This window comes from Dendrobium catenatum, unplaced genomic scaffold, assembly GCF_001605985.2.
Source record: "Dendrobium catenatum unplaced genomic scaffold, ASM160598v2 fragScaff_scaffold_1021, whole genome shotgun sequence".
In the NCBI taxonomy this organism is placed as follows: domain Eukaryota; kingdom Viridiplantae; phylum Streptophyta; class Magnoliopsida; order Asparagales; family Orchidaceae; genus Dendrobium; species Dendrobium catenatum.
The window spans coordinates 3112111-3139186 of NW_021319483.1; the positions used below are offsets into that span (position 1 = coordinate 3112111).

General features: G+C 36.2%; 2 protein-coding genes across 3 annotated transcripts in view; one reads left to right on the forward strand and one right to left on the reverse strand.

Annotated features, from left to right (window-relative positions):
* The first annotated feature begins 9362 nt into the window (after positions 1-9362).
* Positions 9363-11709, forward strand: LOC110102028 (3-ketoacyl-CoA synthase 11-like). Of its 2 annotated transcripts, none has more exons than XM_020830169.2 (2): positions 9363-9616; positions 9834-11709. In XM_020830169.2, the coding sequence occupies exon 2, from the start codon at positions 9842-9844 to the stop codon at positions 11375-11377; it is 1536 nt and encodes a 511-aa protein (XP_020685828.1). In that variant the 5' UTR covers positions 9363-9616; positions 9834-9841; the 3' UTR covers positions 11378-11709. The 2 variants fall into 2 exon arrangements, with proteins under 2 accessions (XP_020685828.1, XP_020685827.1); XM_020830168.2 differs by having other exon boundaries at positions 9365-9546.
* Positions 11710-13714: 2005 nt separating this feature from the next.
* LOC110102034 (serine carboxypeptidase-like 18) overlaps positions 13715-27076 on the reverse strand; it is a 36540-nt gene continuing 23178 nt past the window's right edge. The window contains exons 12-14 of the mRNA XM_020830175.2: positions 14373-14486; positions 14203-14248; positions 13715-14034 (exon numbers count right to left, since the gene is read on the reverse strand). Of these exons, the coding sequence (XP_020685834.1) occupies positions 13951-14034; positions 14203-14248; positions 14373-14486 (244 nt within the window). The 3' untranslated portion in view covers positions 13715-13950. The remainder of the gene's footprint in view (positions 14035-14202; positions 14249-14372; positions 14487-27076) is intronic.

Sequence of the window (27076 nt, forward strand, 5' to 3'; positions counted from 1 at the left end):
GGTTTAAAAGTAAATAAATATAATTTAAATTTTTGATGCATTTGAAATTTGCCATCTAGATTATTTTTTGTGTATTTAGATATGCTCCAATTTGGTCAAGCTCCAAATACATCGAAATTTCATTATAATTGTTGTTGCTCGCCGACTCCTTGGATGTTGTAGGCCACCGCTTGCCATCGCCTACAACCCCCGACCGTTGCTAACCACCGTCCCCTACTACCGGCTACGACCGACCGCCACTGCCACTTGTCGTTGTATATCATGCCGCCCACCACCACTAATTACCGTGTCATGCCCCATAATCTAAATTCGAAAAAAAAAAATTTATATATCCATTATTTAACTATTCAACAAGAGCTTACAAAATTCATAGAAATATCATAAAGCATAGTTACATTTATATTCATCAATATTTATAATTCAACACAAACCAAAAATAAAATATATACAATATTCATGGTGCACAATGAACTAGCTTGTCTCAATGAATGTATCACTATAAAAAGTAAAGGCTGATAGGTGTCAACAACTTAGACCATCCTCAAAATTTCTTACCACCCTTATCTAAAAATAAAATTATATAATAAGCATAAAAGTCTAACAAACACCAATATCTACAGTTGAAATCAATACACAATATAAAACAGTCATATCATATCAGATAAAATAGTCATTTATAGTCAATTACATATCATTCATCATATTTTATCATATCAATAGTGTAACATTGTTATTTCAGTATGACAACTTATCATTCATGTTCCTAATGTCATTCAATTAGTTACAATCACTGTTATCAACTGCTAGTCAACAATTGTCACTTGCAAGGCTAGACCATCAGCTTCAATGTGGTATTTTGCATCCTTTCATCAATCATTTATTAATCTTACCATTAAAATTTTATATCATTAATCATCACTATTATCATAACATGTGGTTTTCAATAATCTTAAAGAATCATCGCTCTCTACCTGTCGATGTTATTGATCATTATTTACATGCTACAATCGGGATAACGCCACAAATTATCTTTAAAGGAAACCCCGTCAGCCCACCCTCATGTATAAGATATTATCCTTTTAAGAGACAACCCATATTATTTATAGTGTTAACAACCAATATTTTTTGTTTATATGAAATTACCGCATGTATCATGCATTAGTGTATCTTTAATTTTCAACATAGCTACATTATGTGAGGTATTAGCTATTTTGACATGTCTTAGCTAAACCTTATGATTTTACTAATACGCGGTACAGCTTCATAAGAGATCACATGTCCCATCGAGTAGTTCGAGTCTATTTTTAAATTAAATGTATGATTGTGAAGCATCAATATGACTAGAATTATTTCAAAAGATTTTAAAGTTTATTTTAGCTATGTGTGGAATCTGATTGTGTCGATTGATCAGGATATATTGCTGTCTTGGAACTCAATTTCATCGGTTGAGCTCACCAGGGGCTTTTAGGGGGTCCTCCCCAGCACAGGTTCAGTTGCAACATGCAGCACTGTGGTGTTATGCACCCGAGCGCTATTGTGCTATATAATTTGCTTGAAAGTTGACAGACGTTTCAGCACTACCCAGAGCACTATGGTGCTGTCATACATACTAGAATCAAAGAGTTAAGTGTCATGCGCTCCAAACTTGACGCCGCAACACTGCAAGATGGGTTGATAGATTTCTTTCTCATTTTTGATTAAAGGATGCATCCCTAGGTGGTTAATTGAGTTTCGTTTTGTTTGTTCTTGTTTGTGAATTGTGCAAGGTTGTAGAGAGACAAGGGGGGGGGGGGGGAGAGAGGGGGGGAGAGGGAGAGGGAGAGAGAGAGAGAGAGAGAGAGAGAGAGAGAGAGAGAGAGAGAGAGAGAGAGAAAATTATACTATTTTTCTCAATTTTCATAGTGGATTTCTTGGTGTAGTGTGGCTTTGTGATTTTTTTCCTGATTTCAATTTTCCACGTGAAATTTGATGCTTTTTCTTTCAAGTGTATTTAATCTTTTTTTATTTGTGTTCGTTGTGTGTTTTATCTCCCCAACACTTAAGTCGCTTAATTACCCCCTATGAAGACGATAACTCAAGTCGCTTAATTAGCCCCTATGAAGACCATAGCTCCATTAGAATTCTCTCATCCATTTACATTGATGAAAAAGGCCGTCTGTGTTTGTTTTCGTGTGTTTATGAGGGAATTGTATTATTTTATCAACTCATCTTTGTCGATATCGTGTGAAGAAAAATAAAAACCATCCTGTATTCATATAATTCTCATATTAGCTCATATTTAAGAATTAAAGCTTCTCAGTATCAAAAGCATTTGTGCTTGCCTACGATGAAAGGGAGAAACCATCATAACTACTACGTAGCTCTAATAATCTCAAATCATATGTGCTTGCCCTTTTTCTTTTTCTTCTTCTCACCCGACCTCCCGATACAGAAAATAGAAAACTGAAGCTATGTCATGGGCCTTAGCGGGGCAACAAAAACTTTAAACAGGCCTGGTTCCTTCCATCACGCAATTCTTCTACAAGCCCAAAATAGGAGATCCACTCTCCACAGCCAAGGCCCAAAGAATTGATGGCATCCATTCAGGCTCTGTTTCGTTTCAATGAATTAAAAGTTTGGTTTCAACGAATCAAAAGCATTAATGATAAGTTTTATATGATTATCAATATAATTGAAATGTCGATATCTACAATGAATTCAGCCTAATAAATAATCAAAGATATTTAAGTTAATCCCAAAAGTTAAAACTTAAAAAGGAAAATGATTCCACACATTAGAAAGTAGTATTTAATTATCTTTTCTATCAATATGGTGGAGACATATACGTGAGGCATGGGCCTCCTCTTTCAATTGATGTTTATCACATGGTATTAAATTATTTAATATCTTAAAAATGAATGAAAAATTAGAAAAAAAAATCATGAAATCTAAGACAATTGAAATTATTCTATTAGAAATGATGTCTTCCTTCGTTATTGGTGAAGTTGTTTATATAATATAATAGATAGATAATGCATAAAAGGGCTATATGACTTGAGAGTTATTTTTAATAGATCGCTTAGTGTTTATTTTGTTCTTCTTCTTTGAGGAGAAATTAGAGACTAAGAAATCTAACTAACGTGAAGAGTCAAACTGAGCATCCACATGTGAATCAATTTTTTGGGCAATAGCAGTTGTGAAGCATTAAAGGATGATGATGGCGATGGTTAAGAAACAATATTTGGGCAATGATGATCACATGATGATGGTTTTAAGACAATGGTGGAGCTACGACCATTCGGCATCAATAAATACTAACATTGATCATTAGTGTCGATCATTGGATAGCGTTGTGGAACTCTTTAGATTTTTAACACTCTTTCATTTTAGGCCGCTTTAATGTGATGAATGAAAGACTATTTATAATTTCCTTCATTATCATTTTGATTATTTCAATTTAAAGCTCTCAAATACTCTATTGGCTAACCCGTATTGATTTCCTCGATCATAAATAAATTTTTCAACTTTTAAGTGCCTTAAAAAGTTTGTTCTTTCAAAAATATGTCACGAAGTTCTATTTACTGTTAAAGATCATGATTATTCTCATACAAGTTCTAATCGAAGGAGCTGTATTTTAAATATTGTATAAAAATGAAGTCCTATATTATGTTTAAGCAATCTCCCATTATCTTTTTTATTTTTTTAATAAATTAAGAGCAAGTAAGCACAAATTTAAAATTAAATTTGTATTAAAATAATTATAAAATTATAATGGGAAAAATTAAATTTTCAAAAATTGTTATAAAAAATAGTATTCAAAGGTAAAAAAAATCTAAAAAAGATACTTGATAAAATAATAATCAAATAAAATTATACTTATGAATCCCAAATAAATTGCAAAATCACTCGGTGGAGGTAAATAACTCGGGAATCTGATTAGATTTATTTATTATAAGAGTGCTTTTTGTTTTAACGCTACCTTCAAAGTATATAAAGTTAATCTAAAATTTTTTCAAAGAATTTATTTGGTACTTTCATAGCAGCTCCAAAAATTAATGATGAAGGTCGTTCCAAATTGACCTGTATATAATCTGTTCAAATATTACGTGGCCAAAAAAAAAAATTTTTGATTCTATTATATAATTATTTTGGCTGACGACGACAATAAAATCCTAATGAAGATAAGTGCCAAGAACTGTTGGTCGACAAAAATAATTTTTAATTGATTTAAAATTTATTATTTATAATTAAGGGTACAGGCTGCCGTCAACTGTCCAACATTGAAGGCCGAAATTAGATGGCCGCTACAGGGACTCTAATAAATCACTTGCTGGCATCTATTATTAATTTAGTTATTTTTATCTAATTTTAATTTGAAAAATTAAAAATAATCTTTTTTTTAAAACTTATATAATTAAGAAGTAATAATAAATTTCTATCTTATGAATATATATACATAATTGAAGAAAAATGGAAACTAATAAAATTATTCGAGTGAAATGTAATTTATATTTTCTATATAAAAAATATTAGCATTTCGAGAAGAAAAAAATAATTTATATATTTAAAAAGAGCGAGTAAATGGGAAGTGTGGTATCCAATGTGTAATGTTGTTGCCAGTTCATTATTTGTAAGATTCATAAATAAAATTGGGGAAGTGAGGCAATAAAGTTAGCTTCGCGGGCCCCAACCACCCTGCGCCTGCTACAAAATTGATTGGGCCGAACCAGGCCCGTGGACCATGATAAGGGACAAAAATGACGCGGTGCATGGACCTAAGCTATGACGGACATACAGGAAGTGTGAGAGCAATCATGTTACAAATTTGTAGAGATTGTTTGAATCTGTCCTTATATGTAGAACAGCTACACTTTGGACTTACTAGCTAACCCTCACTCAACCAAGTACGTCCACTGACACAACGGCATTAATTTTGCCTTTTTGTTCGAAACGCAAAGTTATTTTTTGGCTGCTATTTTGTATATGTGCATTTTTTGTAAAACTGTTTTTACAAGACACTCCTTTTTTTAACTGTTTTCAAAGCCTTTTTAATATTGGTTTCTCCGTTACAAACTCCATTGCTGTCAAAGAAAACTTTAAAAACTATCTTTTTAAAAGATATCGGGTAACCAAATGAAGCCATTAATACATCATAGATAGCAAACACATTTCTTATATTGACAAACCACATTAATGATTATTGGTGGATTCTAAGCTCTAGTTACTAGAATAGAAGAAGCAGGTGCAAAAGTGTAAGCAGTAGTACGCCGCTTCCTAGTAGCAGGAAGGGAGGATAGGAATTAGTGTGCTAACCTTCTCCCAAGGCTCCTCGGTTCTTGGAACTACTATAGAAGTATGTTTGACACATAGCAATAAATTAAATAATAGAAGATAAAGAGAGAAAAAGAGAGGCTCTTTGGGTTTTTAAAAGAACCCATTAAACCTTCTTACCTTGAGATCTCCTACAAGCCATTGGAGCATCAAGTTTCAATAAGTCCTCATCAAAGAGAAGGTGGTTAATAAAATCATGCTAAAACATATTTATCTAATTTTAAACTCAAATTGATCCACTTATAATGTACACATCGGTACTCGTAGAAAATATTAATCATTTATGATAAGCCTCAGTCCTGTCTTAAAATGATGGTGATAAATTAATGATTCTTAGAGGTGGATAATTTTTAGTTATTTTTAAAGAGTTTTTTTGGTCGTAAGTACTTGAAACGAGGAAAGACTTTTAGTTTTTAAATGAGGTATAAAATAAAAAACAATAATTTTGATAGTCAAGAAATCAACTTTCTCCTTGTTATTTGATTTACCATTAAAAAATAATCTAAAAATTTAAAAAATATAATAAAAAAAACAAAAAATTGTGCACGAGAGAAAGATGTGGTACGTGAAAGCTTAGCGTATTTGTCTGTTTTGAATGAAATTTCAAGCCTTTAAACAGTGCCCTTAAATGGCCTACTACACTGAAGAAGAGTCTGCGCTCTGACCATTCAAATATTCAATAGGCCCGACATTGAATAAATCTCTTTGTGAGAAACTTAAAAGATCCATTCACTTTATATATACAAGTAATCGTTGGCCACAAAGTTTCTTTCTGGATAAAGATGAGAGGGCACATTCAAATCAATATTAATATGTGGATGACGTCCACAAACATAGCTAAATAATAATAACACTCTCAAATATATATATATATAATATATATATTTATTGACCAGGCATGAAATCTTAAAGGGGCAAAATTCAAATTTGGGACCATCAGAACACCAATTTCAGCAAACTTACAATCGAGTTGAATGTTTCTTAAATACAACTCAACGACACCAATTCCGAACTCAATCCTGACCCAACTAGATCGAGACATATTTGGAAGGATCAAACTAATAAATTTGGATTACCAAACAGTTTCCCAAACATGACATACTTATAGTCGAATCGAGCCGCTCGACGAGACAAATCCAACAAGCCTAAGATTGCCGAATTCTGATATTATTAAGACATTCATATTCCAAATAAATGATCCATGATTGAGGGAATCCACTCGACCATCCATTCAAACTACTTCCAAATTATCCTTGATCTCTCCTATTTAATGGTCATGCAACTCTCAGAAAATTATAATTAGACTCTTCATTCCTCATAAGAGTGACCATCCATTCAAACTACTTCCAAATTATCCTTGATCTCTCCTATTTAATGGTCATGCAACTCTCAGAAAATTATAATTAGACTCTTCATTCCTCATAAGAGTGGGTGGGGGGCAAGGAAGAAGACAAGGAAGAGAATGCAGAGGTTCTCTTGCCACCAGACTCCTCCTCGGCTACCGCCGGACTTCAACCCTCTGTGGGCCGGTCCCATCCGTCCTCATTAGACCGGGCAAAAACCAAAACTTTTTTCATGAAAGAAAAAAAAACCCATGAAAAATTGGTTCAATATTCGCATCACTTTCAAGCCAGCCAAGAATAAGTCAATGAAAGGCCAGGAATTCAAATCAACCAATATTAGAGGTAATAAATCAAAGAGCAAGCCAACTAACCAGCCAAAACCAAATCATATTTCTTCTTCCAAAGCCTCTGCCTTTCCAAATGGAGCCAACCAATCAACCCTCCTTCAAAGAAAAAAAAATATATAAAAATTGATTCCCACACTCCAAAGCTTCTATTTCTTCTCTCAATTAGCAACCTATTCTAATGAACTATCTGTAAAAATCGAAGAGAAATGCCATAAAACTAGACTTAATTATAACAACTGGCATCTCTCTCTTAATAGACAAACTGCATGAGTCATATATCCAATAACTTGGATCATAATCAACTTTAGTTTAGTGTGAATTATCATATTCATATGGGGTGCCCCTTTCGCTGTAAATCATTCATAATACATTATCAGCTCAAGTAATTGATTATTTGAAATAGCTATGCGTCAATGAAATCCATTATACAGGAGAAATTATTCTGCGCGGATACCAGATGGTCTGGAGACCAGCCAGAACGCACCACATCACCTGGTACACAGCATACTGAGCACCGGTACCGAGCAAAGAAAGTGATGTGGTGCGTTCTGATTGGTCTCCGAATGCTGTCCAGGAGCAACATAGAATAAATTTTCCTACTTAAGGCTTATGATCTGAAACTATTTCCTGATTAACAGGTAGATGTTTTCTGGCTACCTACCAAAATGCCTTAGCTTGGAGAGCCAGCAGAGCTCCAGGTAGAAGAAATAATCATTCAAGTCATTGACATAATTCATGAATAATAAAGGGAAGGCTTAGCAATGGCTCTCGATCATCTATTTTAAATTCTACGAAAATCTTATTTAATTATGTAAAATATTATAACTGATATTTTAAATTCTGGTGTAAAAGTTATACATATTATATATGTTAAAGTGTGGAGTCTAATTCGTATCCTCCAAATAAATTTTGTTGAAGATTTCGCTAAGCTTTTCGACTATCTTATTTCAGGCTTTGTTTGAGACGACTTTTTTATTGCTTCCTAATCTTTATAGTAAACAAATTATATTATAGAGCTCCGATATGTTGCGGTGATAATGAGACATCCATTAAAGTGGATGTACCTGTATAAAAAAACTATCCCAAATAAAAAACTTAGATTTTCTCTTAATTTTGTGATTGTTATAAAAATTTAATTTCTTTCTTCAAATATTAAGCAAACTCTTTTACCATCTTATATTTAAAATCTTAATTTTGTCACTCAGAAGAAGAAAAAGGCTTTGGAGTTCGTGAACACCAAAGTACAGTAGGTCACCTACTAATCCTAATTCCTAATACTTGGGAGGATAGGATAAGATAATATTAATATTAAGCCTTATAATTTATAGGCGAATGCCAGCTGATCCAAGTTGTAAAAGTGTCACAGGTCACCTTGAAGACCTAATTAATATTGTAACACGTACTGTGCAACACCTACTGTATTTTTTGGCCTTTAATTTTAATAACCATCTGCACTGTAATGATTTATTGCAACTGTCACTAACAAAAAAATAATACAATCACAGTATGTGTTCTTCATAGTTTCAAGTGAGTGAGTGTTATATGACTATATATATTGGCTAATAATACAATTAATATACAATACTCTTATAATTACATAAGTCTCTAAATTCAAATTCAGACATTATCAAGCTTAATAACTAAATAAATAAATGTTAAGTGAAAATGGTATAAATTAAAATTTACATAAGAACACTATAAGTTTTATTTTTTATGCATAATACAAATGTTTATTTTAAGTTTGAAAAAAATCATCTGATTAGATATGACAAGCATATTTTATATACATTTCTTATGTCTATATATCAAAAATATATGAATAATAAATCAAACACACCTAAAAGATATAATTTTATTATTTTTATTTTTAATGATATGCAACTATATATATATAAATTTGAAACATTTAGTTCAATTAAGACAAACTAACACACATATTAAATATGTAATACTTGAACTCAAGACCTGTTTAAATATGCGCTTTATAAAATATTATTAAACAGGTTGAGCTTGCATCTAAAAAATAATATTAAATATGCGCTTTATAAAATCCTTTATAACATCTCCTTATATAATAATCTTAATTTTATTCATCAAATAAATAAAAATATTATTCTAATTTTTTTTCTAAATACTAAAAACTACTTGACAACCTTTTTATTAATGAAAATGTCATAAGTTTCAAATAAGAATATCAATTCAATCAACAACAAGCGAAAATAAATATTTCCAAAAAAAGAAACAAACGAAAATATCAGCAATAATAATAATAATAATAATAATAAACAGTGTAGATTTGTATTTATTTATTTATTTCTTTTTCTCTTTTGATGGAAACTTCTTCGACGCGGTCCATCGCCCCTCCCATCCCTTTAAAACCCTCCGACCAGGGCGAATTGGAGATGCCAAAGATCGAAGGCAGAGAAGGGGGTTGCAAATTTAAAACTTGCCCCTTTTACAACCCTCTTCTCTGCTTTTTCTTTACTCTGCAAAGAGTCCCCTTTCCTCATCGTCGATTCGATTTGTAGGGGTGCATTTCTGCTGCGGTGAGTAACCTCGCAAGGATTGCCATTGTTTTCATTTCATCTTCCAGTTCAGTTTTCTGGGAGAAAAAAGGTTCTTTTGTTTTCTTTTTCTTTTTGATGAGGATCTTGACCTCGTTTTGTGTTTTTTACCTGAAATTTCTTACCTTTTTCTTTCTGTAAGATCTCGTCTTTCCGCTTTGTTTGTTTTTCTTTTTTACCATTAAACAATCGCGGTTTTTTCCCCTTTCCATTCATATGGTTATTCTCATATTTTCACATTCTTATAAACGTTTGCCCCTTTCTTGCAGCTCCAACAATGGCGGAACCGAAACCAGATGAATCATTACCCAAATCCCCTTCAAGGAGGCTCCCAGATTTCAAGCAATCCGTTAAGCTGAAATATGTAAAGCTTGGCTACCACTACCTAATCACCCATGGCATGTACCTCTTCCTCACTCCATTAGCTGGTATCATCGCCGCCCAAGTCTCCACCTTTTCTCTCCAAGACTTGTATGACCTATGGGATCATCTCCGCTTCAATCTAATATCAGTCATTCTTTGCTCCACGCTCCTTGTCTTCCTCTCCACCCTTTACTTCCTCAGCCGCCCAAAGCCTGTGTACCTTGTCAATTTCGCCTGTTATAAGCCAGATGAAGCTCGAAAATGCCCTCGCCAGATTTTCGTAGATAGGTCTCGGTTGACGGGTTCATTCACTGATGAAAACCTTGAGTTCCAAAAGAAAATCCTTGAAAGATCCGGCCTTGGTGAAACCACTTATCTTCCTGAGGCGGTTATGAATGTTCCACCCAATCCTTCAATGGCTGAGGCCAGGAAGGAGGCTGAGACTGTCATGTTTGGAGCCCTCGACGAGCTCTTTGCAAAGACCAATCTGAAACCAAAGGATGTAGGGATTTTGATTGTGAATTGTAGCCTGTTCAATCCAACCCCTTCCCTCTCTGCGATGATTGTTAACCACTACAAGCTTAGGGGAAATATTGTTAGCTATAATCTCGGTGGGATGGGTTGCAGTGCAGGCTTGATCTCCATTGATCTTGCCAAGCAGCTGCTTCAATCCCATCCCAATTCCTATGCTTTGGTTGTGAGCATGGAGAACATCACCTTGAATTGGTATTTTGGCAATAATCGTTCGATGCTCGTCTCCAATTGCCTTTTTCGCATGGGTGGAGCTGCAATCCTTTTATCAAACAAGAGATCGGACCGAAGGAGATCCAAATACCAGTTGATTCATGCCGTTCGAACGCACAAAGGAGCTGATGATAAGTGCTATACTTGTGTGACTCAGGAAGAAGATGCTACTGGGAAGATTGGAGTCTCTCTCTCAAAGGATCTTATGGCTGTTGCTGGTGATGCTCTGAAGACCAACATCACTACATTGGGTCCTCTAGTCCTCCCCATGTCGGAGCAGCTGCTTTTCTTCGCTACTTTGGTTGGTAGGAAGCTTCTCAAGATGAAGATTAAACCATACATCCCAGATTTCAAGTTGGCATTTGAACATTTCTGCATTCATGCTGGTGGAAGGGCTGTGTTGGATGAGCTGGAGAAGAATTTGCAGCTCTCTGAATGGCACATGGAGCCATCGAGGATGACATTATACCGATTCGGGAATACTTCAAGCAGCTCCCTGTGGTATGAACTGGCTTACACTGAAGCTAAGGGAAGGATTAGAAAGAAGGATAGGATTTGGCAGATTGCATTTGGTTCTGGTTTCAAATGCAATAGTGCCGTTTGGAAGGCTTTGAAGACTGTTAAACCCGAAAAGGAGAAGAACCCATGGATGGATGAAATTGAAAACTTCCCAGTCATAGTTCCAAGGGTAGCAGCAATCAACTGAAGTCTTGATGCAGCTTTAATTATCTCATAATCAGTAATTTCGAAGATTTGGTTGATCATTTATTGTAATCTATTAGTTAGAACATTTGCTCTTTTTTAAGTTGTAGTACAGAAGCTTGCTGATGGAATGGATCACAAGGAATGGTTTCTCTTGTAAGTTTGCTTCTTTTCTTTGCCTCTGGAGAATAAACTAGCTTATTTAGTTAGCTTGTGCTGTTTCTCTGGCAAGTTCACGGAGGCTTAAGAGGGATGGATGTTGACCTTATTTGTTCTATTTGTATTCACAATTCAATTGCTGGGGGCAACTCAGCAATGCATAAGATTGTTTTGTTTTTTGTTTGTGTAATATATATATGTTAGGTGGATCTACGAAATCTGATGCAGGCAAACTCTGCTTCCCGGCCTTGTCGGTTTGCTTTGACAACTAAGCAGTGCTGAATATGCTGACCCACAAGTATATTATAAAGATTCACACTTCGCATCGATTTTCAGAACCAACCATTTTCCTGCAAATATTATCCTTTGTCTTATCCAAAATTTATTGCATTGAGATTTCAGTTTTCTTTTAGAACACATAGATCCAGGACCAGCTCCTGTCCAGCTCCTGGCCTAAAATTAAAATATAATTTATCTTGACAGAAATATATGGACAACCATGTGACTAAAATTAACCTATTCTTATGATTCCTTAAGGCTCTGTCTATGTTTGGTTTGAATTAATTGGCAGAACGTAAATACATTTTACTTTTTACATTGTCATATTCTATAAGATGATGGTGAGACCTACAATGTTTTATGGTGTTGAATGTTGGCCATTAAAAGAGAAGCATAATGCTAAGTTTAGTGTTGCAGAGATGAGGATGCTTAGGTGAATGAGTGGCTTTACCCTTAGAGATAGGATACAAGGAGTAGCTCCAGTGGAAGATGATATTATAGAGAGTTGCCTTAGATGGTTTGGTCACATTAAACGGAGGCCTTCTGATGACCTAGTTAGGAAAGTTGAGGCATTAGATTTGACTTATGTTAAGAAAGGTAGATGTAGACTTAAAAAGACTTGATTATAAATATTAGAAATGATCTTTCTTTATTAGATCTTAATGAAAATTTGACTTTGAATAGGACACAATGACGAAAAAGGATTCATGTAGCCGACCCCACATAGTGGGACAAAGATTTGATGTTGTTATTGTTGTTGTATTGCCATATTGGGTGAATAGTTCTTGTGTATACAACTAAGTAAGAAATCTGAATAAATGTATGTTTTCATGCAACTATAATGAAATTATAGAGGTAATAATGTATGGGTTCTATGGAGAAATTGGGGTATATATCTTATTATTTCCATCATCATTTCCTATTTCCTTTTCATCTCCTTTATTACAATTACCAAACTGATGTTGCTTATTCTTGTAAGATATATACTGTAAGGTTTTGTTTGGTTAGAAGGAATTGGGAGAGAGGAAATGGAAATGGCTAAGAAGTTGCATTGAAAATTTGAAATTGAATATATATTTAGTTTTGTGTCAGTATGTAACAATGAAGGTTTTGGTAACCAAGCCATTGCTCAAGTACAGGTGGCCATGCCATGTATATATATCGGGCTATTAAGAAAAATATTTGGGTCAGATATTCTAATATATATTTGATCCGCATAAATGCTTTGCTCACATTAACGTAATCATATTATAAAAATTTTGATTAACACCAGAAAAGGGAGATATTCCAACCATTGTGCTTCAATCAGAATGAATTATAAAAGTGTTACAACATTTTGCATTGTATAAGCATAAACATACAAAATGACATAAAAATGTAATATAAGATTTGCAATACATGTATATAGCTGGCAGCCTGCCACATGATGGAAAATTAAATATAAATGCCAATTGTCTCAAGTATGAAGCTGCATAATAATTAATAATTTTAGCTTCTTCATCATGAAGCCAAGTAATAGGCATCATCAACAGCAAAGAGCATTAATGCTGAACTTTTTTTTATAAGAATTTAATAAATTCAACATATTAAAAACAAACCCTAAATTTTGATAAATTATTCGACACGTAATATGTCATCTCTTATTGGTACTGAAAGAGAATCACCTATTTTATTATTATTATTATTATTTGAATAATCACCAAACATAGCCAATAATCATGTCTGAAAATAATCAACTAAACAATCTACAACTTGAATCAAAATAACTAATGTAGCTTACATTGATCTGTTAGTTGGGAACTTTGGCTATCAACCAAGAGATTTTGTGATCGAATCTTACGTACATGATGTGTGTGTTTGTTTTAATTGACCTAAATGTCTAAAAAAAAACCCCAAAATAACTTGCTATAATTAACATTATTTCCAATAGGTAAAACATAATACAAATTACAAACTCACAGAATTGATAGAACAGTTGAGAAAATCAAAACATGAGAAACTTGTCCCATCCAGACAGAAACATTTTTTCGATTAGCATTTTTATTTCTCAATTAACTAATAAGAGCAACGTTAAGCCCACATTAAAAAAAAAAGAAAAAAAAATCTAACTTAAAAAAGAAAACATTTTCTCGGACAAAATCATAGAGGTTTGCCGGAAAGCCACCTCTCAAACAAGGCGAAGCACTGTTTCGGCTTGTTACTCGGCGCCGTATGGCTCCCACCCTATACGCAAACAACAATTAATAACAAAATTAAGGAAATAATTATTTCAAATTCCATTTTTAACAAAATTATGGAGATTGTGATGATTATTTTTCTCAATCCATTTTATATAATGCAATAATCCCATCAACTGAAATCCTAAAGGAAAGCATAGAGAAAGCATCTTACCTTAACAGTGGCATAAGTTAGATTCACTGAGTACAACTCGGTATATCTACAGACATTAAGAAAACAATTAAAATAATTAATTATTCATTTAATCATAACTACAAGAATATGCAATAGCTAGCAGACAGATTAATTAACGTTGAACATATAATTAGTAAATAAGAACTCACCCAGCAACTTGGTCATCTACATGCCAAGATCTCCACTTATCCCTAATTGGAAGGTTTAAGGATCTTATCCATTTTGTTGTGCTTAAAAAAGGAACGAGCAAATCATGGTCGCCACTGTCATATGAATTACTAAGGTTAACTTGAAGATAGAGACATCAGAGGTTAATTATATTTAGGAATTTACATTATAGTGTATATGAAGTAAAAGAATAAGCTTCCCTTTCACTAAACAGTGCAGTTGTCAGTGATTATAGTAAAACATTTTCATAAAGTATCTTGACAAAAAAAGATCAAATTAAATCATGCCAACTAAGCAAATTTTTAACTATGAAATTCAAACTTTTTCCAGTTCAAGAATTAATGAAAAATAACCATCAATCTAAAATAAATTGTTAATAGAAATATTAGTGTTGAAATAAGAATTGATTTACAAAAAAATATTGATTATAAATTTAAGCTTTGAGGTTGAGAAAAGTTTGGCCAATGGTGTATCCGCCTTTCGATTTACTCCCTAATAAGTAATCTCACAATTGATGTATTGCTTTTTTTTTTATCACAATTGATGTCTTGTCCAATAGAGATTAAGGCTTCGCTTGGGACGGCTTTTTTAATGCTTTCTAAAACAGAATTTTAGTACAAAATTTTTTATTTTTGTACTAAAACTCCGTTTTAGAAAGCAATAAAAAAGCCGTCCCAAACGAAGCCTAAGGCTTCATTTGGGACGGCTTTTTTACTGCTTCTTATAGAAGCTTTTTAGTATAAAAATTAAAATTTTTATACTAGAAAACTGCTTGAAGAAGCAGTAAAAAAGCTGTCCCAAATGAAGCCTAAGTAGTACATGCGGTCTGTGAATCCAATGGACTTGGTGAACTGTGCATTGGTTAAGTGAGCTTCATGAGTGGATGCCTCCTATAGTGCCTACATGCAATCGAGTGACCTTTTGGTGCTTGATATTTTATGGATTTTAGTTTTAAGGGGAGTGATGTCTAATATAGAGTACTCTACTATGAAGGGATATTATAAATCACAAACCTATATATACTTCAAAAATATGTTAATATAGAAATACCAAGTGATTGTATAACATCCATAAGCTTATGCTTTTAGGTTAAAATTTGATTTAGTAATTAACCCAATTTTGATGCCCATTTTTTTCACACCCACTTATAATGAAACTTCATTAGATGTTGGATGCAATCAAATGTTCTAAAACAAAGGTGTCAAGAAACACAAATGTTGAAGCACACTAGAATCGAGATTCGTGTACTGCAAAAAATAGCACAAAGAAAGAAAATTACTGCAAAAAAAGCGAAATTTTTGTGGTTGGCTTCATACAAACAAATGTACACAGATATGACATAGGTTTTGGTTCACTAACAATATAGAAGCCAAAATTGTGATGTACAAATCAAGAGCAACTCCAATTTTCAATTATACCCGAGGATGGATGAGAAAACTAAGAATCTCATAATATAAATATTAAATTACGCAATTCTTCCTTCTTAACCGCATCATCGAAAACAATAATTCTCCAAAACCCTAAAAAACAAATGTAATTGACTCAAACACAAGATGACTACCTCCTCTCATAGTTGTTGGTCCCTCTTCAAGAAACCCAAGAAGGAAAGTGCACAACCAAAGCCTTTCACAATATTACCAATTCACAAAGATCAAGATGTTAAAGACACAACTCTCGAGTACGACGTGTGGATTGAATTGAAACTAATACATTGTCCATATGCACACAAAATTCTGATCCTGATCAAGTATTCAAATCCCGATTATATTTGCTTAATCACATGCAAGCTTAATAGAAAAACCATATTCTGGCAAAATTCTATTTCTTGCATGGAGGAGTACTTTAGGAGTATGCTTTAATAAGTATTTATTTAATTAATAATTCTTCTCCTTGACTAGATATGGTAGAAAAATTATAATCCCTCTACATCTCCTCTTTAAGACAAACATATTGACTTTCTAAACGCCCAAAAGAATTAGCACTATGCAATCTTAGGCCCCAGCACCTGAACTGAACACTTACAAGAGATCTTCATAATGTAATATTGTTGTGGGCTTCGAAAATTTGAGCCCCGGCTTTGCCTACTTTCGGTGGAGTTTAAACAGAATTAAGTTCTGGGATAAATTTTCAGAAGGAATATTGGATTGTGAATAAGACACACCCAGAGATTTCACCCTCATTTTGTGAGAAGTTTATAATCTATGTTCAGGTTTCCTATAAGCGCAATCCCCTATAGTTAATTATCCCTCCTAATAACAAGGGAGAAAGTTCGATTAGGCTAGTCATCAAACATATTCATAGTATATGGCGTATAGTAGCAGCATGATTTTAGGTATTTGGAACTTAACATTTAAAATTGAAAATTTACCACTTTGCACTTAAACCAAATAGTGGGGGAAGCAATGATAGACCCGATCAAGATCCCATGGTTCTGCGTCCCAAGCTATCATGGTCCCTAATCTACTTAGTCAAAGAAGGTAGTCGGCCCAACCTGATAGAAGGATCCTTATAGATAGCCATGGGTTGCTTCGTCCAAGGGTACATTGTAGACTTAGCGTGAATATTGGCCAAAGGAGATAAATTTAAATCCACATTAGCTAATAGAGGGTTTTATACCCTATCAATCATATCTTGTTGATTCATTACTCAATGATTTAATGTCATTGGGAACATACGATCTTTGACAATGATCGTAATTTAATGGTATCATTTGGGGCAATACCACCGGCTAGAAGACGTGTGCTACATCTTTACTGACAAGAGACAGATTGAAAATGAATCACAGTAATATTCTCCACCAAACATTTACTTTTGTGTAAATAAAAGTGATTTTCGAATTTGTCTACCTTGACAAACTGTTGCAGATGGTGGATGGATATTTTTGTTTTAAGTATTTTGGTGATTAATTTGAATTTTAAATATTTTTGGTCTTGGTGATTTTTAAGTTTTAAGTGACTAGTGATATTAAGAATATTGCAAAAGATGTGTTTGGAGTATCAAAGGGAAAAACTCCTAATTGTAAAAATAGTTGGTGGTGGAATCCAAATGTGCAAGAAAAGATTACGAATAAGAAGATTTGTTATAAAAATTGATTTAATTTTAAAATTTCTGATAATTATTTAATATATAAAGAGGCTTGTAAGGAATCTAAGAAATCAATATGCGATGCAAAGACCTTAACTTTTAGTGATTTATATAATAGATTAGATACTAAGGAGGGAGAAAGATATATGTATAAGTTAGCCAAACAAAGAGATAGGAGTAGTAAGGATTTAGTTCAAGTGAAGTGTATTAAGGATGAAGATCAAAAAATACTTTTCTTAGAAGATGATATTCAACAAAGGTGGATGACATATTTTGCTAAACTTTTTAATGAAAATTGTGAAAATAAGATTGACTATAGTGACCTTAGCACCCTAAATGAAAATAAAGATTTATGTTTTTATCGGCGTATTAGTAAAATCGAAGTTAGCGAAGCTTTAAAGAAAATGAATGGTGGAAAAGCTGTTGGACCTGATGATATTCCAATAGAGGTGTGGAAATGCTTAGGAGATGAAGAAATTTCTTGGCTTACTAAACTTTTTAATATTATTTGGAAGACTAAAAAGATGTCAGTTGAGTGGAAAATGAGTGTGTTAATTCCTATTTTTAAGAATAAAGGTGATGCACAAGATTGTGCGAATTATAGAGGAATTAAGTTAATGTGTCATACTTTAAAACTATGGGAGCGAGTTATGGAGCATAGATTGTGGCGTGATACTAATGTTTCTCAAAATCAATTTGGATTCATGCCGGGTAGGTCAACTATGAAAGTCATATATTTATTAAGAGGTTTGATGGAGAAATATAAAGAAAATAAGGAGGATCTACAAATGATATTTATTGATTTAGAAAAAGCATATGATAAAGTTCCAAGAGAAGTGCTATGGAGAGTTCTTGAAAAGAAAGGAGTTAATAATGCTTATATTCAAATCATTAAAGATATGTATGCAGGAACTATTACTTGTGTTCAAACACAAGGTGGTTTGACTAAGTATTTCCCTATTTCGGTTGGGTTACATCAAGGATTAGCCTTAAGCCCATATCTTTTGCTTTAGTCATGGATGTTCTCACTAGACATTTGCAAGAGGATGTATCTTGGTGTATGCTTTTTGTTGATGATATTCTTCTTGTTTATAAGACTAGAGAGGGAGTTGAAAGTAAACTTGAATTATGAAGGTCAACATTAGAGATTAAAGGTTTTCGCTTGAGTAGATCTAAAACGGAATATATTGAGTGTAATTTTAGTAGTAATAGACCTAGTGAGGGGATTGTGACTTTGGACGATCGAGTCATTAATAAGAATACACGTTTTAGATATCTTGAATCAATTATTCAGAGTGATGGTGAAATAGATGGGGATATTATCAGCAGAATTCAAGTTGGATGGTTGAAGTGGAGGAATGCATCGTGCTTGTTGTGTGATAGAAAAGTATCCCTTAAACTTAAGGAAAAATTCTATAAGATGGTAGTGAGGCCTGCAATGCTTTATGGTGCTGAATGTTGACCATTAAAAGAGAAGCATAATACTAAGTTAATTGTGGCAGAGACGAGGATGCTCAGGTGGATGAGTGGCTTTACCCTTAGAGATTGGATACGAAATGAGTATATACGTGAAAAGGTTGGAGTAGCTCCAGTAGAAGATAAGATTCGAGAGAGTCGCCTTATATGGTTTGGTCACATAAAATGACGGCCTTTCAATGACCCGGTTAGGAGAGTAGAGGTATTAGATTTGACTTATGTTAAGAAAGGTAGAGACAGACCTAAAAAGACTTGGTTAGAAAATATTAGGAATGACCTTTCTTTATTAGATTTAAACGAGAATTTGACCTTTAATATGACACAATGGAGAAAAAAGGATTCATTTAGCCGAGCCCACGTAGTGGGATAAAGGCTTGATGTTGTTGTTGTTGGTGGTGGTGGTGATTTTCAAGTTTTGTATTTTCATGAGAATTTAGAGGCATTTTAAATGTTTGTGGTCCCATCCGATTGAGATTTTCTGTCAACACGGCCATCATCGGGGTTTTTATGGCACTCTCATTCTGTTGGTCGAACCTTGCCGACTCTGTCTACTTGCCGATAAAGGATCGGCTTTCTTATCAGTTTTATGTCTTTATTAGTGAATTCCATTTGTTATAGACCGTGATGGTCTAATATAAATGTATAAAACAAATATCATTGTGGACGTCGGGACCATATATTTGTTTGAAAGTTCGAGCCGTGTCGACTCCTATCTATTTACATAGAAGGATCAAGCTCAAACTTAGATTCATTACTTTGACCCGCACATCATCCTCAGACGTCACGTGTATACTTATAACATGTTCGTCGGGCCCATGCGACTATGCGAGTATAGATATTTGCATGCATTTTGAATAAAGCAATTGAATGATGTATTTGCATAGCGGTGGTATTTATGCAATATAATGGATATATGTGTTATATTTGTTTGTGTGTGCATATATTGATATTGTACATTTTGCGCACCGTATAATGCAGCTATACCTCGCCTATTTTCTTGCATAATATACTTGCATAATGATAATGCGTGCATGTGCAATACGTCTGCATGTAAATGCGGTACATTGTTTTAACGTAATGCACGTTGTGATACCGAGTGACATGTTTGCATAAATTATTATACCTATTTTAATGCATGTAATGAGACATTTTAAAGTATTTGGCACTAAGCAATTATGCGGGCAACTATCATTTGAATATGCACAACGTTCTATTTAGAAACTTGTAGACGTCTTATGTTTGTTTGTACGAGAGTTGCAGATCAGGTGGCGTGGCAATGTACTTCATTTATTGCACATCGACAATGCTGTTTAACTCATTTCATCTTCTGCATGTTATCATTTTCTTCAATTATTCAGCCCGTAGGGATGAATCTCTACTTGCAAATGAGCTGCACCACATATCATGCGCCTTCCACCTGTTGCTTGCATGTGAGTTGATTTAGCTGATATGATAGCCTGGCATCTCATGTTTATTGCCTCGTCTTATTTGTGGCCCTCAATGTTCACTACTAATTCCCTGTTTTTTCTTACAGGCGAATCGTAGCGCTGCTCCATGTCACTATTGCCTCTTGCGAGCGAGCTATTGTGCATTGAAAGCTTCGTTGTATTTATTTGTGCAGCAAACTTTCAAAATTAGTTTTTCATTGCATGCAAATGGGCTGCATTCAACGCATATTATGCTTGTATGTGGGATCATCGAGCAGATGGCAAATTTCCCGTAGTAGCAGTTTCTTATAAGCAAGTTGTTACATCATCCGTTATTTTGTTAACGCTGCTTATAAGCGAGTTATTGTATGCATAATAAACCTGTTAATGTCACTTATTGATAATTGCATTCACTATAAGTTCATTGTCTTTGTTTGATTTGATCTTGCGAGCAAATGGAGTTTTAGAATTTCATCTGTCATTAGTTCCCTATTTGTTTATTTATGATCGTTTGAGTGCTTTGAACCGTTATTTAACATTTGCATTTTTAATTTCATTAAGATTTATGTTTTTATCGGCGTATTAGTAAATCTGAAGTTAGAGAGGCTTTAAAGAAAATGAAGGGTGGAAAAGCTGTTGGACCTGATGATATTTCAATAGAGGTATGGAAATGCTTAGGAGATGAAGGAATTTCATGGCTTACTAAACTTTTTAATATTATTTTGAAGACTAAAAAAATGCCAGATGAGTGGAGAACCACTCGATCGTGACTGACTATGGGCTTAACTCATCGTCCATCGCCAGCAAACTTCCGCTCAAAATAGGAAGAAATCCCGTAGGCTTTCATGCAGCGCGAGGAAGGGGCGCTCAATTTGGAGCAGGAAAAGTTCCACTCGCAAAATAACGGAAGCCTCAACCAATCGTAAGCCGGAGGGAGAAGAAGAAATCTGTAGCTTCTACACGCGAGGAAGGGGCGCTAATTCGAGCAGGGAAAAATTCCCACTCGCAAATAACGGAAGCCTCAACCGTCAGTTAGGCCGAGGAGAGAGAAGAAATCCCGTAGGCTTATGCACGCGGAGAGAGGGGCGCTAATTTCGAGTTAGGAAAAAAACTTCCCACTCGCAAATAACGGAAGCCTCAAACCAGTCAGAGGAGGATAGGCACGGCGAGGGGAAAAGAAGAAATCCCGGTAAGGGCTCCTGCACGCGAGGAAGGGGCGCTAATTTCGAGCAGGGAAAAATCACCACTCGCAAATAACGGAAAGCCTCAAACCGTCAGTAAGCGCGGAGGAGAAGAAGAAAATCCCGTAGGCTTATCTGCACCGCGAGGAGGGGCCGCTTAATCTCGAGCAGGGGAAAAATTTCCACTTCGGAAAAATAACGGACAGCTTCATACCGTCAGTAGGCCGGAGGGGAAGAACAAGGAAATCCCGTTAAGGCTTCTGCAGCGCTGAGTGAGAGGCGGGGCTAATTCGAGCAGGAAAAAATTTTCCCACTCAAAATAGCGGAAGCCTCAGGCCGCAGAAGCCAGAGGAGAAAGAAAGGAGATGTGTGCAAGTTTCCTAAAGGCCTAGAGACGGCCTATTTATAGGGTTTTGGAGAAAGAAGGGGAAAGTTATTGCAATTGGACTTACAGAGAAACCATTATTTTTCTTTCGAATTTTTTGCGAATTTTTGGGTTTTTTTCGGAATTTTTTGGACCCAAAAAAGGACAAAAAAAAACGACTAATTTCACGTTTTGTTGAGGCCCACATTTGGGCGGTGCCGCCAACACGGCCGCACACTTTCACGCGGCTCAGCTCAATCCGACGTGCGTTATGGGAATCGCGTGCTGCGGCCTGAAGGGGTCGAGGCATTGCGGCACGGGTGCCACGCGCAGCAGGCCAGGCCGCAGCAAGAGCCCAGCAGGCGGCGCGCGTGCGAATCCGGGTCGGGGCTGCCGGCGCATCCGCGAGAGCGGTCCTATTCCGCGCGTTTCCTTCGCCAGCGACCCGGTTCAAAGACCCGCCCGCAGGCGGGGGCGAGTGCAGACAATGTGCAACAGCCCCGGTCAAAGAATCCGCGCGGGTCCGCGCGGTCCTCCTTCACGCGGTATCCGCGGGAGCTGCGCCGACGAGCCAGGCGGCGGGAGGCGGCCGGCCGGCGGCTGGTTCGGCCGCCTATGATCGTGTCTGGGGCCCGATTTTTGGCGACCGGACGTTCCGATCGGATGTTTTTAGGGGTCTCCGGACACGTTTTTCGACGTTCCGGACCTCGATTACGACACTTTCGGAACTCAACGGGGCCTTCTAATGGTGAAGTCGACAAATGTTAATTTTTTGGAACGTTATTTTTTGGGTTTCGGACCAATATGCAAGTGTCGACGCATGTATTTTCAGACTCCTTGGTTGCTGTCGACGTCCGGAAATAGTGGAGGGGCAACTGGGTACACATCGCAACAAATCATTCTTGATCGGGCACGAATCTCGAGGCAAAAACTTAGTTGGAAACTCAAAATTAATTTCGGAGTATATGAACTCCGATTTTCAGCGAGCTTAAAGTCAAACTGAGCGTCTCGAAAATCGAACCCACAGACACCAAGATCGACCCAATCCAAGCCCAAATTTAGACGTCCGGAACAAGGGGTTCAAAAGCGCTTTGAAGCGCCTTTCAAAAAGCAATTTGAGTTACCCAAACGGTCTCCGGATTTTGACGAGGCTTATACTTGAATCGAACGGCTCGCGCACAGGAACGAATCCAACGAAGCCAAGATTCATTGAATTCCACATCAATTAAGACTTCAAATTGGACCATACGAACGGATCTGTATGATCAAAATTGATTCGATATCGGCCGTCCAATGCAAACCACTCCCAGTTCACCCTTGATCTCACGGCCTATTTACGGGCTTATGCCACTCCAGAAAAAAACTATAAATCTAGATGCCCTCATTCTACACTTAAGGACGGAAGGGAAGAGAGAGAAAGGAGAGAGAGAAGAAGAAGAGGAGATAAGGGGAAAAGGAGATTTCCTCACCTCCTCAACCACCCCCTGAAGCTCTTCCTCCCCCCATGCCGCCTGAAGACGCCGGAAACTCTGCCGGATTTTTCAGGAAACACGGGAATTTGCACAACTTCCACGTGATTGCTGAAATTTCTTCTCATATAACGGACAGAGTGCCTTCTGACGCCGCGAAAACTCCGCCCAATGGAGGCCGATTTCTCCTCGTTCACCAACAGACGCGGCACTTCTAACCCGACGTCGGACCTTCACTCTTCGCCAAGTCTCTACCCGATGCCAGAGTTCATACCGGTATCGGACTTCGCTTGGAATCACTATGCTGAAGATGCATTCTTGTCCATTGCTGGACTTCTACCTTGACGCTGTCTTTACTGGATTTTTTCTTTTTCGCGCAGACTACAGTCCTTTCGACCTTCCGTCGCCAGCGACTACGGTTCCTCCTGACTGTACGGTCGCCCGCGACTACTAGTCTTTCCGACATTCCGTCGCCAGTTGACTACGGTCCTCTCTGACTTATGTCGCCCGCCCGACTACAGTCCTCCGTTCGCCAGCTGGACTACGGTCCTCCTTGACCTACGTCGCGCCGTCCGACTGCAGTCCTCTAACAAAGCGAAACATGTCAATTAGTGATTCATTGTATTTACATCATGTCAATGTACTCCATAAGATGTACTCAAGCTAAGACCTTCCACCGCAAGGAAGGCCTCATTTGTAATTCGACTGCAAATACTAGTGGATCATTCAAACGTGGGCTAGGCCCCGTGGTTTTTCCCCTTTTAACAGGGGTTTTCCACGTAAAAATCTCGTGTCTCATAAATGCTAGAAACCCTCTCTCCTATCTGCCTTGCGGTGCCCGGATCTTCATAATGCTAAAGACGTTAAATTATAATATTCTCTACCACCGCGATATACTCATGGACGCAACAATTCTTAATGACCTCATATACAAAAATACAGAATCAACACATTTTCCTTCGGTTACATGCCTTCAAACTGACCGATACTCCAACCATTCGAGCTGTTCGATCCTTGCTCCATAACCAAATTCCTCCTCTGTTCACGACAGAGCCCGAGCATCCAACAGATCACACGAATCCCTTATCACCGTGGTCGACTTAACCTTCACAACCACACCTGCTCGAAACCTCCAGTGAGTATCCATTCACCTCTTGATCACATTCACTCTTGATCCAGACAAGCCCGGTCGTCCAGACAACGATTCCGCCAACCTCCTATTCAAACTCCCTGTGCGTGAACTGACCGAGCTTCTTTGGCCGAGCCGATCGAAAGCCTCTCTCCAGTGTCTGAATCTATTGACATCTCTCTCGGCTGAGCCCCTCCCACACTCGTCTACCTCACTGCCCTCTCCCTATTTGAAAACTTCATCAAACACCACACTTGTAATTGACTACAACCCAAAATCCAGTCCATTGTCAAATCTCCCTGATATCTCCAATGCTCATTCTTGATTTCCTTCGTTCTTTCTCATTAATCAAAATCAATCTGACCTTGCCCAAGTCTGAACTCCAGAAAGAGCGACACAGGTAACTTTCATTTCCTCATTCCCTAGTATTATAGTAAGTCAATTATTTATTCCTAGTATCATTAATATAATAATGATTAAAGCCTATATTAGTATTATTAAAAAAAAGGAAAAGAAAAAGAAAAAGAAAAGAGAGGAAAAAAAAAAGAAAGAAATAAGGAGAGAAGAAAAGAAAAAAAAAGGAGAAGATTTGAAAATTAAAAAAAAAGAAGAAAATTTGTATGCACATTGTTGCGTTCACTTCATCCCAACATCGCCGTTCATCACCCTGTTCCGAAAGATAATGCTTTCTCAACTAAAAACCCTATTTATGGCGCTCACGACATCATCAGAAAATCACATTTTTACACGCTTTTCTTAGCATAAGTGGAAGGGAACCCGGTGGTTGAAGCTGCGCGAGGCGGGTAGGCCTTTACAACTTTTTTTTTAGTTAGTGGTGACACCTAAGTACCCAGTTGCACATTGCTTTTATGCATGCAAGAAAAAACTGTGATTTCAAAATAAGTTCCTTGAAGGCCCACCACATGTTTTCTTAACGTTGGTGGGATTTTTGAAAGACTACAAACCGCAGTGTTGCCAGACACCTTGTTCATACGTTTTTTTAACATGGTGGGAATGCCTAAAAACTCCCCAATGCATCCTCTAAAAGGGGAGATGTAGGGAGTCTGTCGAATTTCCAGTAAGTAGAGACTTGATTTGACAAAGCATAGTAGACTTAAATGAATTGCAGGGAAACAAAATTCCCAAGATAATAAATAGGAAACCGAACTATAAACTTAATAAATGCAACAAACAACAACAACAACAAACAACAACATCAAAGCCTTTACCCACTACGTGGGGTCGGCTACTTGAATCCTTTTTCTCCATTGTGTCCTATTAAAAGGTCAAATTCTCGTTTAAATCTATAAAGAAAAGGGTCATTCCTAATATTTTCTAACCAAGTCTTTTTAGGTCTACCCACCTTTCTTAACATAAGTCAAATCTAATACCTCTACTCTCCTAAACCGGGTCATCGCAAGGCCGCCGTTTATGTGACCAACCATCTTAAGGCGACTTTCTCCTAATCTTATCTTCTACTGGAGGCACTCCAACCTTCACGGTATATGCTCATTTCGTTATCCTATCTCTAAGGTAAAAGCCACTCATCACCTGGCATCCCATCTCTGCCACCACTAACTTAGTATATGCTTTTCTCTTTTTAAGGGCCAACATTCGGCACATTAAGCATTTGCAGGCCTCACTACCGTCTTATAGAATTTTCCCTTTAAAGTTTGAGGGTGTACATTTCTATCACATAAACAAGCCCCGATTGCATTTCCTCCACTTCAACCATCCAACTGAATTCTGCTGATTAACTATCCCCATCTATTTCACCATCACTCTGAACAATGACCAAGATATTCTAAAACGTGTACTCTTATTAATGACTTGATCGCCCAATAGTCACAATCCCACTCACTTAGGTCTATTACTACTAAAATTTTGCACTCTCATATATTTCCGTTTTAGACTACTCAAGCGAAAACCTTTAGACTCTAAAAGTGGACTCCATAATTCAAGTTTACCTTCAACTCCTCCTAGTCTTTATTCAACAAGAAGGAATATTCATCAGCAAAAAGCATTACACCAAGGTCTCCTCTTTGCAAAAAATGTCTTAGTGAGACATTCTATGACTTAAGCAAAAAGATATGGGCTTAAGGCTGATCCTTTGATTGTAACCCAACGATAGGGAAAATACGGTCAATCCACCTTGTGTTTGAAACACAAGTAATAGTCCTGCATACATATCTTTAATGATTTGAATATAAAGCTTATTGATCCTTTCTTTTTCAAGAAAACCTCCATAGCACTTCTCTTGTAACTTTATCATATACTTTTTCTAAATTCAAATAATATCATATGTGATCAAAGCCTTATTTTCTCTATATTTCTCCATCAAACCTCTTAATAAATGTATGGCTTCCATAGCGACCTTACCGCATGAATCCAAATTGATTTTGAGAAACATTAGTTATCACGCCGCAACCTATGCCTCCAAAACTCGCTCCCAAAGTTTTAAAGTTATGACACATTAACTTAATACCTCATAATTCGACAATCTTGGAACATCAACCTTATTCTTCTAAAATAGGAATTAACACACTCATTCTCCA